The 18,026-nt window shown below is 36.4% G+C and overlaps 2 protein-coding genes across 6 annotated transcripts in view; both read left to right on the forward strand.

The window, feature by feature from the left end:
- LOC150094817 (uncharacterized) overlaps positions 1–4,907 on the forward strand; it is a 44,658-nt gene extending 39,751 nt beyond the window's left edge. The window contains exon 7 of the mRNA XM_090411669.1: positions 4,660–4,907. Coding sequence (XP_090267795.1) covers positions 4,660–4,907 — 248 coding nt within the window. The remainder of the gene's footprint in view (positions 1–4,659) is intronic.
- Positions 4,908–5,235: 328 nt separating this feature from the next.
- The window catches only part of LOC150094818 (G protein-coupled receptor GRL101-like), a 56,308-nt gene continuing 43,517 nt past the window's right edge, over positions 5,236–18,026 (forward strand). The window contains exons 1-3 of one of the 5 annotated variants that reach the window (XM_090411031.1): positions 5,238–5,483; positions 7,399–7,485; positions 17,653–17,764. In XM_090411031.1, the coding sequence (XP_090267157.1) occupies positions 7,476–7,485; positions 17,653–17,764 (122 nt within the window). In that variant the 5' untranslated portion in view covers positions 5,238–5,483; positions 7,399–7,475. Of the gene's footprint in view, positions 5,484–7,398; positions 7,486–11,184; positions 11,590–17,652; positions 17,765–18,026 lie in introns of those variants that run through there. The other 4 variants (XM_090411029.1, XM_090411032.1, XM_090411027.1 and 1 more) reach the window with 4 other exon arrangements.

An 18,026-nucleotide genomic window follows, 5' to 3' on the forward strand; every position in this document is an offset into this window, starting at 1 on the left:
TTTTAAAAATATATTTTTTTAATTTTAGCCGCTGTGAAGTGTTATAAGTCACTTGGATTCTGGATATTACTAACTTCATGGATCTCCAATGCAGTCAATCTTTAAACATAACTATATAAAAGGTGGCCATACGCTTGTCTTTTGCCACAATTATTTTATAAAGTTATCAGACTCTTGTGTTTGTTAGTTTTGTTTTTATCTATAAAAATATAGGAGTTTTATCAACCTTTTTTAACATGTCTTTGATATCTGTGTGTGTGTGTGTGTGTGTGTGTGTGTGTGTGTGTGTGTGTGTGTGTGTGTGTGTGTGTGTGTGTGTGTGTGTGTGTGTGTGTGTGTGTGTGTGTGTGTGTGTGTGTGTGTCATCAAGTCATCTTTCCACTGACTTCGAAAGCACAAAATGTCTTCTTCCTCTTTCTTTCATAAGGGGAAATCTCCTTATAAAATAATCCAGAGTTGGTAGTTTCTGTATAAAAGGGAAAAAACAATTCCTTAGAAAAACGTAGTTAATTTGATTGACTAGATTTTGTATTTTGTTGTCAAATGTATTATTATTATTATTATTATTATTATCATGATCAGTATTTAAAAATAATCTTGAAAAGTGAATCGTCGCTTTTTTTTCTTTGTTTAGCACGTTAACTCCCCCCCCCCCACTTGTCTCATGACGGTTACTCAAATATTGCCTACTTTTTCACACACACAAGCTTACTGCATTGCTGCTATGGAAACGTAAAAGCAAATAAGTTACACCTTCTATGTATTCTATATTTCATTTAATTGTAAGTTTTACAGGAGTATTGTGCCACATTTGCTGGTCAGATTGAGCAGTATCGACGCACTTGAAGAAATTAGTTTATCAGAATAGCTCTGCCATTCGTTTAAATATATTACAGAATTTGAAACATCAGTAATATTATAATTTCTAGTTAAATTATACTAAAAGCAGGCGGTTTCATATGTATTTTTAAGAATTGTGTAAGTATATTTTCACGTAGCAATAATTATTTATAATTTATATGCTCACTTCATAAAATAAAATATTTAATTAGGAATACTTACCTTTCGTAATGGGTTGCTGTTTCTAATTTATTACAACATACTCCTATTTAATTAAACAGAAAGTTACGCAATTTATGCAGATAAAATGATAGCAACAAGAAAACCATTAACCATTAACGCTACTGTCAGGATGGGTGAAGCACAAGTGCTTTTCATATTCCCCTTTGTCTGTAATGAGAGTTATTTGAGAAAGGGAGTTTTGTTAGCAATTAAGCTCGCCCCTCTGGGGGTAGTTGTATTAGGTATGATCAGTTGGGAGTAGAATAGTCTTCGGTCTTTTATATTTGTGGTAATCTGTTTCATTGTAATTGACAGCTTGTACGATCAACGGGTTTGAATGTGAACTGGACTTGACGAAGAATTTTTCTCAAGATAGTGGAGAAGGGAGGAAATGTATGGAATGCCGGTTTTTCGATGAATCTGTGAGTTTCTGATAAACCACGGGGAGTCCAGGATCATCCTCAGGCATTTATTTTAGATTCGTTGTAGTTTTGAAATGTTTGATCGTGAAGTGTGACTCCACGCTGTCACACTTCACGATCAAATCGTGAACTAATCGTGAACAAATTCGTTCACCGAAGAATTTGTTCACGATTCGTCGGTGAACAAATTCACCGACTAACAGAACAAATCAGTGGATGATTTGTTCTGTTAGTCGGTGAATTTGTTGCACTGTGTTGTAAGCTTTGTGAAACCCAAATTACTCATTTGGAATTATTTTCTGTTGGTCCACTGCTGATTGTAATCTTGATAGGATGACATTTTCTGTTACTTTGCCGAGGCAGGAAAGAAGACTGATGGGCCTGTAGCTCTGGGGGAGATGTGGGTTATTACCAGGCTTTTTCAGAGGTATAATGGTATAATCAGCGATTTTCCAATCTGTGGGAAAGTACTAGAATCTTAAAATGGAATTGGTAATATTAACTAGATGAATTACGGCTTTCCTTGGGAGTAGCTTTATTATTCTATTGCTAATGCCGTCGGGACCGGGAGACTTTTTGTTCTTCAGATGGGATATAATATTGATTATTTCTGTTGAAGATGTGGGGGTGATGATTTCTGAATCATCCTTAGGCTGTCTTAATGCTTTTCTAACTTTACGATGAACTTTGTAAATGAAATTAATATTTAAGTTTTCATAAGATGGGCTGCATTGATTTTCTAGATTGTCAATTAGGGCTTTTACTTTTTCTTCATCTGAGTGTGCAATTCCGAGTTAGGTCTTCATAGGGGGAATGGGTTGTCTTTTGGTAAGAAGAGGTTTTACAAATTTCCACATGGAGTTATCTTCTGGGTTCATTTCCGTGAGTTTGGATTCCCATTTGGAATTCCTGTGTATCTGGAGGGCTTCTCGACCCTGTCTGTTCAGGTTGTTTTGTCCTGGGGGGCTCTAGTTTTGTGATATCGCTTTCTGGCTTTGTTTTTGGGCACTAAGCAGGTCCATTATCTCTTCTGGGATCCAGTTGGATGCGTGGAAGACAGTGGTTTGAGTGACTGATACTACTGCTGTGCTGATTTGCCTAGTTAAATTGCTTACAGCTAGGTCTATGTCTTCTATTTTGCGAATGACAGGGGGTGGGCCGCTGTGGACTGGAAGAACCTTAGAGAGCTTGTCACATGCTATGAAAGAATGATGGAGAGATATCAAACATGTTTGAAGAATTTTCTTAATGAAATTAAAAAATATATATATTATTATTAATAAATAAATACATTTTACTCATATTTTTATTTCCAAATGCTTTTTAAAATAAAAACTATTTTTGCTCAATCAATGTTTCGATTATATTGACATTGTCAAATCCATTCACTATAAGATCTCATCTTTGCATCAGTAGGCTTCTATTTTTTCGCTATAAGAAAGCGTAGCACTACGAAACAAATAGAAAGTTCCGTGTTTCATATTACATTAAACTGTACCAAACTGGCATTATTTTCATTGGTATTATTTTGGTATTATATAATACATTGGTATTATTTTCATTATTCAACTCTCTGTGGAATTCATTTTCTTCGTGTGTCTTGAGACAGTGAGAGCTATTGAAGGGAAGAACTATAAAGCAAAGAAATATTGATGGGAAAATGCTTTGAATTTTTTATAGGGAATTAATAAAGGATGTCTGTAGTTCTATGTGTATTGACACAGTATAAAAACATTGTTGTGCTGTAAGTAGAGTTATAAAAGGACAAACAGAGGTATATGAGATATGAAAACTTGTTTCTTTTTTTATTTAAATACAAACTATATTTACAATCAATATTCAACTATGTATATCACGAAGGTTCGCTAAAATATTAAAAACAAACGTTTTATATTTGCTTTCGCATAATCCAATGCCATAGAACTACAGGGGGTGGCTCTGTGTCTCAGTCGGTTTTGACGATGCCCGTTAGTTGGAAAGACCTAGTTAGCCGGTCTCATACGGTGGTGAAAGATTTTCTCCCGGAAACTCGGCTATTTCACCCTGTAAATACGTAAACCCATCCAAGAGAACAGAGATAAGTACATTTTAATAATCAACTTTATATTGGTTAGATAAAATGGTTTACTGTACCTGCCCATATGGGTCCTCAGGACCATTGTATCATCATATTCTAACTATCTACGGGAGCACAGGGAATCTTCCAAATCTTAAACTTGATATGTGGGAAAATCTCTCGTTCAGGAGAGTTTCCCACATATCAGTTTGAGATTTCACAGTTCTGCTATGATATATTGCTGCTGCTGAATTTTAGGGTATGGTGGCGGTGTATTATGTCAGCATATGGTATGTGGTCTTCTTGCGGTTTCCCTGTTATGCAGGATGTAACAAACTGAGTTTCCGAAGGTCCTTTTCTAACTCCATGTGAGATCCGATAACTCACCTTCGAAGAAATGCCATGGTAAAGGTGCTTTGTGTTCTAGATGGGATTCGAATCCAGATCTTTCCAACCAAAGGGCATCGTCGATACTGAATGACCTACGATGGCTTCCTGACTCTGTGTAAGAATACCATATCGGTGAGGTTGGAACAAAATGCGAAATGACTGTTTTCTGAAATGACTTCAGAAACGTTCTGCTGAACATTCGAAGAGTTTTTCTAAGAATCCACCAGGTTTTTCTCCATAGCAATGCACGAGTACACACTAACGATGCTAATAATGCCGATGTTTTCCATTTGGTTGATCTCTCTGGACTATCCGGAATATTTGTTTCATCGATTTTCATTTCTTCTTGAAACAAATAAACATTTGAGAAGATGTCATCTCGTCTCAGATAAAATACAAACAATAGTAAATATATTTTTCCCAATACACTCACTACTATATTGATTGACTAGAAGACTACGTAAAAGGGAATGCGTTTTGCGGGGTCTACAAAATTATTATTATTTACGTTCACTATATTTAAAATTCCCCGCTTGTAAAACCAAAACAATTGTAAGGCGTTTAGTAGATTGATGTCTGAGAATAAAACTGAAATTTATAATACACCGTATTTATTTATTATCTTTATTTAATGTTATAATTAATATTCTAATTATACACAGCAACGGTCATCACATGTATCATTTTCACTTTATCAAATGATCAGTTACATTTTTTTTTTATTTGCAGAAGATTACATGCGGGAGTGTTCAGCGACGGAGTTCCGGTGCGACAATGGTCAGTGTATCGATAAGTCTTTGCAGTGTTATTACGTAACTAATAACAGTCGACAAGGATGTGCAGATCTCTCCCACCTTCAGAACTGCGGTAAATTAATTACAAGTTTAATATTTTTATCACCAATACGCTGTTTGCTTTATATAAATACTACTGATAACCTTTATATTAATGAAATATCTTCGCAATCCAATACTTAACTACAGAACGGCGTGCTACTTGGTTCTGCAGCTTTGTAGTGTTTACTACAAGTAGTTGTAGTCATTAATTCACATGCAACTAATAAAAAAAAATGATTATTTGCATATGAACTCGTCTGTAAACTTTGTGAGCAGATTCGGATGATCTCAACACAGCGCTGCCACGTTGTTCCCGAATCACTCGCTGTTGTTGTTCCATGCATAAGCACAATTGTAGAATAACAGTGCTTAAAAACAATCATTGGAAACGTGGGAATCATAAAAGAGAATTACGCAGAGAACACGAATTTTATTTCATGTAAATAATTTAAAAATAAAATGTAATTTATCTCCTTTTAACTGTTTTAATGCCTATCGGTTCGAATTTGTGTTTTTTTTATATTTCTATCTTTGAAAATAGTGCGTGTTTCTATTCTTAATAACGTATTACAGGGAATCAAAATTATTTTATTGCAGACAGGTGGATGTGCTCAGATGACCAAGTGAAGTGTACGAACAGCTATTGTATCGATAAATCGCTCGTATGCGACAAGAAGGTCGACTGTTTGCATTCATGGACAGATGAAGAAAACTGTCGTAAGTCATTCCCATCCGTCATTGATGTGTGTGTGTGTTTATAATATTTATTCTCTCTGTATGTATCTGTTTATGAACATTGGTCACTAGCCAGTTCATTAGTGCTGACCATTTCATGTTCATAACTAGCATTTGCGATCATTTCTTCGGTTACAATACTGCCAACAATACAGTTTTTCCTCTTTCTGGGGAGTCAATCAAAGCCTCCTCTATTAACTAGAGGACAGACGGTTGCAAAAAGAGTCAGTAGGGGTGAAATTCACGTTAATCCTAATTAAAATAAAACGAAAGAAATAATTCACTAAGGAAGAAAATTTCTATTTTCACAATTAAATATGTTTAGATATAAGAGTTTGTACAGAAAACGTTAGATAAATGTTGTATGAGTGCACAAAATCGAACATCTCCAATCTAATAAAGTTGTAGCAAATGCTGATTATTTGGCTGGAAGGTGCCTCCCGTCTATACAAAGTCGAAATGCTTTATAAGAAATACCGTAATACCTGATTCTTATTTGACTTCCTGAAAGCATTTTCCTTATCCTCCACACACACACACACACACACACACACACACACACACACACACACACACACACACATTGGAAATTCCAGTATTTTCCATACCTGTGGGTAGCTAGAAGAATCGAAAAAAAAAAACTATGCGTATGAATAACGTAGGAGATGAAAAGGATAAACAAAATATTAACACTGGAGAATAATACTAACAAAAAGGGAGGTTCTTAAAGACAAGAGAAATGCTTACATAACAGTGAGATTCTCTATGTCCGTGGGGTGATAACTATTGATGGCTGGAAAGAGAAGAAAAATAATTTCTCTTGTGGCTTTTATTGCGCTAAGAGGATTGAGTCAGCTTTGATACACGAATACTTAGCAACCGCTTCCCCTAATAGACAGGGTTTGTAAATATTTATGGTAGGAAATCTTAATTTGATATTTTCCTGGAGGCTCTTACATTTACAAATTAATATCCTTTGCTATCTACGTCATTTGAGCCGTCAAGTCCATCTACGCACCATCCCTTGAATTTTCTATTTTAAGATGTAAAGTTATTATTTCAACCTTGATGAACATTCTAAAAGATTTATTATTGTGTTTTAGGTTTATAATATCGAGTTACATTGTCTAGATAATGGATATATTTATGATATTGATTTATTCTTCAACCAATTCGCTTGTGTAGAAATAACATTCATTCGTCCTAACCATCCTCATTGTAAACCATTGTATTTCTATTATATAGTACGGACTTCTTTTTTTTAACAAGAAATTTCCTCTTGTAGGCCAAAATTGCAGTATCAAGAATGCTTTGTTTGCTTGATAGTTTTAAGACCCGAAGCCACTATAGCCACGACACCAGTGTATAACTGTAGAGTAATTGCATTTTTTGGTGATGTTGCCATTTTCAGGGCATGAAACACCCAACTGTCTTGGAAAAAATCCTACTCCCCCCTTCGTAGGGGAGCGGCTAACTCACCTTCGCTTGCGAAAACTCTTATAAGGCTTCTTCACGTTCTAGACAGGATTCCAAGCTTTTCCAATAGAAGGATATCGTTGCTAATGACTGAGATATAGTAACCTGAGTAATATATTTTGAATATTTGCCTCTCACAAATTAATAGAAAAATAATTTTATTTCGAATCTATATCCAGGAATGCATCCTTTTAAATTGAGGACTGGGTATTTCTGCACTGAACAATCTCTGATATGTTCCAATGCCTTTTGTTATATAATTTGCAATGTATGTATGAAGGAGGAAATAATTTTTATAACAACTATTTTTGTATTCTAATTTTCATTATTACAATATACAGAGGCTAGGAGATGTCCTAGTAATTAAGCTAATGATTTCCTCAAGAGCGGGAGGTTGTTGCATTACTAATAATTATTCAAGTTCATTTTAGCTCTTCTTCAAGACGGTGAACGGGCAGAAACCTTTATATATGAAATTTCCACAGGACCTTGGCAAAAATGATAAAAGGTAATACTAAAATAAATAAATTTCCATCTCGACTGCTTAAAATCGTTCATATAAATTCTTATAAAATATAATTCTTTCATGAATTATATATGTTTGATGTGTCCTAATGCATAGGGTATGCATTTTGAAAAAAAAAAAAGTAAAATATATAAAACAGTTTGTTTGTTCGCTCTAGGTATTTTTCAAAGCAGTCGAGATTTGTGAATTTTCTTACGAGGACAAGTAAACACGTAAACAGATACTCACTGTTGTACATAAACACCTACAACAGTCAGTTCAGTAAGGTGTGATGTATTTAGTTATATTCTAACCTATGATAAAGCTCAGCAAAACCTTATCGAAACGGTTGTATCATGATAATCCAAAATCGACTATTAAAATATTTTACCATTAATTATACAGACTATTAGCCACAGTATATAAATACATACTTTTTTCTTTGTAAATACGTCGTCGTCTTCCTATCCAGGCTCTAGGCCACGTGCCCTGTTCAGGACTCAGTCCATCTTCTTCTTGGTAGTCCCCTATTCCTTGTTCCTCTAGGATTATATATTAAGATTTTTTTGGTAATCTTTCTCTGTTTTTCTGTTTTCCTAAAGAATTTTCATTTCTGCTGCCTGAATTCTCTGTATATCTCTTTCTCCAAAGGTACAGATTTCACTTCCATATAATGTGGGTTTGGCTGTTGTTTTGTATATTGTGTGTTTCTGTGCGTAGTTAGGTTTAAAGGTTCTGTTAATTACTCCAGTGATTTTTATAAAGTTTATCATCTTAAAATCAATATCTATTTCATTTATGTAACACAGTTTACAGCCTAGGTATTCGAAATTATTAACTTGCTCCATAATTTAATTATTTATTACTATTCTACTTCTGAAAAGGTTATTTCCATAACAAGCCATGACTTTAGTTTTCTCTGTTGACATTTCTAGGCCGTGCTGTTGTATAATATTATTTAAATTATAAATTGATTTCTGTAGTTCATCTTCAATATTTCCAAAGATGGTATGATCGTCAACAAAGCGTAGTGTCTCTATTTTTGTACGTAGATCGATTTGGAAGCTACATGTATTGACTTCTCTCCATTTTTGATAACATTGTCCATATATATATTGAATAATATGAGTGACAATGGACAGCCTTGACGGACTCCTCTATTTATTGGTTTCCAAGTGGATATGATATAATTTTGCTTATTGCTATTTCATTTTTACGGTATATGTTTCACAGAGCATTGTATAGCTGGTTTGGAATGTGATATTCCTTTAGAGTTTCCAATAGTTTATTTCTCAGAATTTTGTCAAATGTTTTTATACAATCGATGAAAGTTACGTGTGTTTCAATATTGTATTCTCTATGTTTTTCTATAATTATTTTTAAGTTAAAAGCTAAGTCTTTACTTGATCTTCCCTTACGGAATCCGTTCTGTTCTTCTCCCAGTTGTGATTCTATACAATATCTATATTGTAAATACATATATGATATTTTACAGGCCCGTGGAATGAAAAAAAAAAAAGAAATTATTGGTCACTTTGTTGGAAAATAATTTGGAAGTATGGAGTACGTTTTGGTAGAAAGCCAATAACAACAAACAAACACGCTAATCAGAGAATTATCTCACTTCATAACAGTTGGAAAAAGTCTTACTACACAATAAAAACATCTTCCGGTCTATTTATTTTCTTTTTTTATTATAACCTTTCCCCTGCCAAATCCTTCTGTCGAAACATACATTCTGGTACAAATGTTCTATAGATAAAACTAACTGTTTTCTTTTGATAAAAAAGATTATTTCAGAAAAAAAAATGGCGATTATTCTTTGAGGATTATTACTAATCATATATCAGAGCTCTTTGTGAGAGCAAATGCGCACGCGCGCCCACGCACGCACTTCCCCCCCCCCACACACACACATGACAGGCATTCTTCTAAAGAAAATAAAAAAAATGGTGCTATCAAAAGCTGTTTACAGTTATCAATCTTCTGGGTTTCGAACAAACATTGGGTGTTTACTAAAATGAACGGCTCTCGATAATAAAAGATGAAAGGTTTATTGCCGAGAAGAGCTTTCGAAGTGCATCTTGGTGCAGATTTACTGGAAGTAACATTATAAAAAAAATTTGATTTTTAAGCTGTTTACATATCCACAAGATCCAGTAGCTTCAAAAATAATGTTTGATTAAACTGATTCAAATACTATACCAAATCAAATTGCAAAAACGGATAACTTTTACGCGTTTGTTTATTTCCTTAAAGCAACGTCAATTTTGTCATCTACCCTTCCGATATTCGACGACAAGATAAATAGCCATACATGGATAGGGATAATGATGAATAAATCAAAGGATATATGATTCTCATGCAGTAATATTCATCTCGCGTTCTGTAATTTTTTCTCATTAAGTCAGAAATATGATCACGCTGATCTTTGTAAATTATGTCTAAAATTTTAGATATAGTTTAACCGATTTCTTTTTGAGATTGATCAGACAGATCTAGGTTCGAATCTGGTCATCGTACAAGAAGAGCATTTATAAAGTGTTTTCAACTGAATGTCACTTAGCTAGTCTCGTATATAAATGACGAACGATTTTACTCCAAAATATCAAGCTTTTTATCCGCCTTAATACGCACTTACCAGAGAACATATACAGATTTCAAGAGAGATACAAGATGTTCATTATATTAGAGTTACACAAACATTTACAGCTGGCAATATGATTTTCCTTTTATCTTTTGTTGTATTTTCATTATGTTTTACTGTATATGATGTCTTTATAACTCGAAGAGTTTCATGTTAATGTTATTCGATTCTGGAATAACATTAATTTGTTATTCAAGAATTCATTAATGATTTGTTTCTAACTCTCTAAAACACATACATTTGAAAATTGCAAATAATCGTTCATCATCATTACCACCACCACATCTAAAGAAAGCCAGATAATATGTTTCTGGGAAAATGTTCTCTGAAAACTTCCATAAGTGGCAAGCAGAGAATAGGTTGTTTAGCCAAGTTAATGTTCTACCACATTCTTTGTTGTTTGGGCAACATTTTTTTCCATTTCGAAAATATATGGCGGCAATGGTGCAACCTTCTTATCATTCCAAGCCTTATTGAGATTTTGTTTTCCCCCTAAGATGACATGGCACCTCAAAAGAAAGAAATTTGATTATTGTTGTAGCAATCCAGAGAGAGAGAGAGAGAGAGAGAGAGAGAGAGAGAAACCCCATCGAACTACTGTTTTAAAAGCGACATTGACATTTAAAGAAAAACTATCAATGGTGTAACCAGTACTAGCAGAAACACGAGAATTAATGAATAGATTCTGAGGAGAATTTTGAAAGAGACAATAACGATATGTAAGTAAGTTCATTAAGCGTAATCTGTATGTTTTTCCCAAGTCAGGAGACTGACAAACTCAGACTTGGTAGGAATATTTAACAAGACTAACTATCCAAACCTTATTAAGTAGAAATTGGGCACTACCACTGTTTCTAATATTCTAATCAGTCTGACATGACCCATCTTCTTTTATAATTTAAATGTTCCTGTAAATGGTTTCGAGAATCTAAGGTTATTTAGATCGATATTCTTACCGTAAATCTGTGAAGACAACTGAAGTACTGTATATATTTCATTTATTATATGTAGTTTCCTAGGAAGAAGAAGAAGAATAAGCTGCTACTTTGTCATTTTAATGCTCGTTAAGCAAATGAAGCTATGTTGAATGACTGGCAATGTACGAGAATAACGTTTAACATGAAAGAAAGAAATTAGAAGTATTAAATTGGAAATATGAGACAAAAAGTCATATATGAAAAATACCCTAATGGAACATTAAAGCTACACGACAAAAATATAACTTTCTTCATGCATAATAAAATACCGTGTAATTGTGATAGCTTGCGTTTCCCCTTATCCGCCCGAAGCAATGGCCAGTATAAACCACACATATCACCACCAGCAGCAGCCGGTCCACGCCCGAGCTCAGCAGGAATCGGTCAAAGGTTGCAGAATTCCGATCAAGGAAAAGACGCAAGCCACAGCTCCAGAGAAGGAAAAGACATCAGTCTCAGCCCCCCGGACAACAACGGACAAAGGTCAGTACTCTCTGTCTCCTATGCTAACATTGTAGCTAATACTTCCGCGCGAATTAATACTACTGCAACAACTACCACCGCGCGTACAAACGTTCACCTAGCCAACCGCTTTTCCCGAGATAACGGAATTGTAATTTTCGCAATCGAAAATACCCCATTGGAAAAGTATCTAGACGCAGTAGTCCAATATGTTCCCCCCAAAAATATAACTCACATTTCAAGAGTTGCCGGAACCGTACAAATGTACTTTAACAATGTATCTTGGTCTGAGACATTAATTGAAAAGGGAATAGACATCGGATCATGCCACGTGAATGTCTCACCAATCGCAATTGCTCCCACAAAAGTAACAGTGTCAAATGTCCCACCGGAAATAAGCCATCAAATGCTTCGCGGATTACTATCAAAATACGGCGCAGTGACAGGTAAAATCCGAACGCTACGTGCCTCTACAACTAGGCCTGAATTCGCTCACATCAAAAGCTTTAGAAAACAGGCTCTAATGCACTTTGGCGACAATACAATCGGCTCCATACCCAAAATAATCAACACAGAAATAGACGGAGTACCCTACACCTTTCATGTTACTGTTGCTGCTCAGTGCTTTTACTGCGACGAAGTAAGCCATGTAAGGAAGTTATGCCCGTATATACCCAGAAATGAGAAACCGGTTAACAATACTACCAACCCTAGCGGATCAGAGAATCAGAAGCAGCAAGCAGCCAACCCCAAAAAACAGAGCATCCCTAACAAACAACAAAGATCTCAAGGAAACAGCTCTCAGTCCAGTACCGAGGAGACAAAATCAAGTGGTAGCACTAAAGAAACCCAACTTTCGAAAGAACCTCCACCATCGATTAAAAGCAATCCTAGAGAAAAGGAAACGGAACACAGACAACTAACTAACTCTGATAAAGATACAAATAACGAAGAGAAGCAAGAAACAAAAACGGAAAAAAAGCCAAAGACAAACCAGCGCAGCTGCAGCAGGGAACCTTCGCCTCCAAGCATTCTGGAACCCTCCCAACAGCCTGTAGAGGGGAATGAAGAGATCGAGCTTCTTGAGTCCTCAGATGATGAAGAGGAAACTGGAAATGCAGGTCTTCCTCACACTGAAGGCCCACTTACAAGTGAGCAGCTTCAGAGCTTTCTTAAAAAAGTTCGAGGCTCTTCACAAAAACTGCTGACAGCCTATGACTACACCGCTGACATCAATGGCCTTATCACCCAGCTGGAAGAATTAAGAACTATTCTGGCAGAAAAAAGAGGGAGAAAAACCACCAATCTCAGGAAAAGGATATACTACCTGATAAACGGGCTTGAATCCCAGCGGCAGCGTAACTATCCGTAAAGGAAGTGAGGATTACCGCACCAAATAAAACTAAACCATAAAAATAATGAGCACGTCAATAAACCTTCTCTCACTAAACGCTAGAGGATGTGCCACATCACTGCGAAACAGGCTGGTCCTGCAGCATATCCTTGCCCACCGGCCAGAAATAGTTATGCTGCAGGAAACAAACTTCCATTGCAACAGCAAAGCTTCATATCAACACTGGAAGAACTTGCCTTATACCATGCAGCACTGTCCTGCCATACAACTTCATGGATCTGGAGTCAGCATCAGAATTCACCAAAACAGCGCTCTAAAAGTAGAAATAATCGATACCTTTCCTGGGTGTGCAATATATGTACTCATTACAACTCAGACAGGAAAGAAAATATATATCGTTAACATATACATCCCACAAAATGACCAGCTTGCAGTGCAGGTACTGGAGTTTGTGCGAAACCACCTCAGCAAGGTCAATGACCACATCATACTGGCAGGGGATTTCAACTGCACTCTGGATCCTGCAATGGACAGACAGCAATGCCAAGAACATCGACACTCACTAGCTCAGCTTCTCTAGGATGTAATAAATGACTTCGAGCTGACTGACACCTTCAGACACTTGCACCCACATGAGAAAATTTTCTCCTGGAGAGCCAAAGGTGGTCCTACCAGTGTCCTATACCAGGCACGGCTCGACAGATACTACACATCGATGCACACAATACCCTACATCAGGAGAGTCACATACCATCCATCTCATGCATCAGACCATGATTCCATCCTTCTTAGCATTTGCTTTCCTGGACACACCAGATACAAAGGAGGAGCATACTGGATATTTAACAACAGCCTACTAAAGGATACAGAATATCTCAGAACCTCTAAAATCTATATCGAAACTCTCATCAGAGATATACCTACTTCACAATCAATTTCCGAGTGGTGGTCGCTTTTTAAATCCAAAGTTAAGGTATTCACCCAAAAATATAGTCACCGAAGAAATTTGAATAAGCATTCAGCCCTTAAAAATTTGCAACAACAACAGCAATTGCATCATCCAGAATCTGGGGAATACCAGTCCCTAGAAGCCACCATACGTTCACACCTAGAGCACTCTGCAAGAGGAGCACTAATAAGAGCACGACGCAAACATATTAACTTCGCAGATGCCCCTACAAAGTATTTCTTTTCACTAGAAAAACGCCAACAAGAGTGCACCACTATATCTGCTATTAAAACAGATAATGGAAACATCATAGAAAATCATGACGAAATCCTCTTATATACCTTGCAGTACTACAAAAATTTGTACCACGCCAACCCAACATCTATGGAGGCCACGAATATAATTCTCTCCGATGTGAAAAGACTCTCACCAACAACAAGGAGTAACACAGAACTCCCCATCACGTTACACGATCTGAAAACTGCCTGCACCTCCTTACCTAAAGATAAATCTCCTGGCATAGACGGGCTCACCACTGAATTTTATCAGTCCTTCTGGGAACAGCTTGGACCTATCCTCTACAGAGTATTTGTCGAAGCGAATACCAATGGCTTTCCACTCAATATGACAACATCAGTTATCAAACTCATTCCAAAGAAAGGAGACGCGACGAAACTAGGAAACTGGAGACCCATCTCTATCACAAACACCGACTGCAAAATTATATCCAAAGCCATTGCCAACAAACTCAAACCCGCTCTGAGCGAAATAATAAATAGTCATCAGAGCTATTTCATCCCTGGAAGATCTATCCACGAAAACTTACAAGCTTATGAGATCTCTTATGAGATCTCATAAGCATAGCGAACAACAACAGCGAAACAATGGGTCTTGTAACACTAGACCAAGAAAAAGCTTTCGACCGCGTTGAACACCTTTACCTCTTCAACTGCTTGAAAGCATTTGGCTTTGGCACAGGCATCATTCACTCTATTAAAATGTCGTATGCCAAGGCACAGTTTTGCATGAAAATAAACAACAGGCTTACCATAACTGCACCATACAGCAGAGGTATTAAACAAGGCTGTCCACTCTCCGGTCCTCTTTACACAATTGCCATCGAACACTTTCTGTGTAGACTCAGCATGCTGCTCAAAGCATGCCGCCCTAAACTTCCCTACCAAACCATAACCCTGACAGCATATGCTGATGATGTTACAATCATAGCCCGCAAAGAAGAGGACTTTCATAACATACAAATGGCATACCAACAATATCAGGCAGCCTCAGGAGCCAAACTAAACACACATAAAACCATAGGACTGTGGTGTGGCAAATGGAAAAACCGAACCGATTCCCCAATGTCTGGTACCTGGTCCACAGAGGGAAACAAATACCTGGGGATTTACCTAGGAAACACACCCTCTTATGTGGATAAGAACTGGGAAACACTAAACAAGCGTTTCAAGCAGGTTCTAGGAAAGTGGGCAGCAATACGAGCCTCTGCCTCCACAAGAGGGAGAACAATAATCGTTAACCAAATAGCCACCAGTGTCCTTTGGCATACACTAAAGATTCTTACGCCACCAGTGCAATTCATCAAACAAATAAAGTCAACCATATATCGATTCATATGGAATAAAACAAACTGGCTTTCCTACTCCCAGCTATGTACTTCTCTCAAAGATGGAGGACAAAAGTTGGTCTCCATTGACAACAGGATAACAACGTTCCGCGCTCGATTTCTCATAAATGCCCTACAACAGGAAATATCACACAAATGCACCACTGAGTATATTTTCACTTCTGCCACCAGAGGTCTCTCTCTCTCCACCACCTTAAGAATGACAACAGCTCAAGTGCCTGTAAAATTGACAAACTTCTACAAAGATGCCCTTCGACGATGGAAGAAGCTAAACCTCCAGCACACAGTGAAGACAGCATCCCTATCTGAAATCCTCATGGAACCCATCTTTCACAACACGATGGTAAGAAGCCCGATCATTCAGAAAGAATTTTTCTTTCCTCCATGGAGCTGGCGAAACGTGAGGATCTTAGGTGACATTCTTTCTCCAAGCCTCACCTGGCGCTTTCCAAATTCGCTCGAAAACCTGGAATATGGGAATGAGTCTGAGCAGATAGATACCGTAAAGGCCGCTTTTCAAGCCGCTATGCCTGATAGCATAACAGAATTGGGGCTTAGCCCTCCAAACTCAGAAGTTTTGGCGCCTATCTTTCTGATAAAAACCAATAACTCATGGGAGAAACTTACACCCAGCAACACCAACAAGATCTACAGCACACTAACACAACAGTCGAACCAAAGCACTTTGTTGGAAAATCCTGCATCATCTGATCAAACACTATTTCAATGGGATCTACCATACCGCACAAGAGCCATCAAACCTGACGCAAATATTCAGTGGAGAATATGGCATAATATATTACCTACTCCTACTATATTACGAAAATTTAACTCAAACGTCTCAGATAACTGCCTCTTCTGCTACCAATTAGGAACGGTCCGGCATATCTACATGGAATGCCCAGGCAACACTAAATTAATCAGTTTGACTCGGGAAACGGCAGCTCTTACCTGTGGTAATCTTCATACAGAAGAGGAATATTTCAATCTCGTCCATGTGGAGTCAAATAACCATTCATTCTGCAATTACCTTTTCATCACCGCAAAAGCGGTAATATACAACTTCTACCTCAGCCATATAAGACCAGACAGCACAGCAACTTCATAGAGAGAGGCAACTGACCAACTCACTGCAGCCTTCCAACAAAAGGTGAGAAGTCCGATCCTACACGAGCATCACCACCATAGGCAAAACAACACCTTAGATATTTTCCACCAAGAATGGAATCCACGGAATCAACTCCTGGCTGAGCTGGGCGACTGCATTATAATCCACTTTCCAGCATAGACGTGACACCTTTACCTCCCCCCCCAAAAAAAAAAGAAAGGGGGAAGAAAGAAGGATTGTTATGCTTAACAGTGCGAAAATTAATCAGCTGGCACTCTCATGTTAATACATAATATTGTGCAATAGTAACTTCTATGTTCTTCCACATTTATGTTCTTATACAGTATCATGTTAAAATAACTCTTAATGGCTTTAATTTATTTAAAAAATATATATATATATATATATTTTTTTTTTTTAAAATACTTAAAAAAAAAAAATGTAATTAGCCTTATAAGTGACTTCGATGTAACATATCTCAACAAGAGTATGAGCATGTAACCTCTCTGTCTGACTGCAGAGAACCAAAAACTGGTTAATCCTGTATATAAGATTGTTATGTTCACAATAAAAAAAATATATATATATATATGACTCGAATTTTGAAGACTCGACACTCAGAGTAGCCCCTGAGTTTCAAAACGTTTCAAATAACTTTACAAAAAAACATGACACAAAAACGTTCATGAAAAGCTTATCATTTTATATCTATAGGGTAGATAATGCAATTTTCAGGGGTAAAAAAAAAGAAAAAGAAAAACAATTTCGGAAGTCGCCTGTTTGGAGATATATGCACTGTTTCTGTATATATGTAAATATAAAATTATATGTATTTATGTTTATAAATAATATATAAATAAGACCTAGAGAATTGGTTAAAATTATGTTTTATTATTTAAAATGTTTAAAAGCTTAAATTAGCAAATATTATATATATTATCTATAAAATAGTTATTTAAAGTTAATCTAGTTTGGTGAAAATAAAAGTAGAACTGACTTTAACATGTTTATCATTTCAACTTCTCCAGCATTCCTTTGTTCTCAAGAAAAAAGATGTTCGTGTATTGACATCACAATCAACTGCACTGACCTCAGTTTAACTTCCGTACCAAAGGAAATAGAGCCTGAAATATCTCGTGTGTAAGTTGGTATTATTTATTTATTAGTTGGTTTATTATAATTTTTGCTAACCATTATTTTGCTACTTTATGAAAATGCATAAGCCCTATTTAAATGTGTTTGTCCGTCCGTACGAATATTATTTCGTACTCTGACTGGAAAAAAATCGATATTTCGAATTCATAGAAATGCTTCTTTAGCAATTGCAATATTTGTTTCGTTCAAACCGTTATCAACGACATTCAGGGACAAAATGCATCGAAATATATTGCATCAACTCTGA

This window comes from Typopeltis vanoorti, chromosome 21, assembly GCF_054136105.1.
Source record: "Typopeltis vanoorti isolate ZY-2024b chromosome 21, IOZ_Tvanoo_1.0, whole genome shotgun sequence".
Taxonomy (NCBI): Eukaryota; Metazoa; Arthropoda; class Arachnida; order Uropygi; family Thelyphonidae; genus Typopeltis; species Typopeltis vanoorti.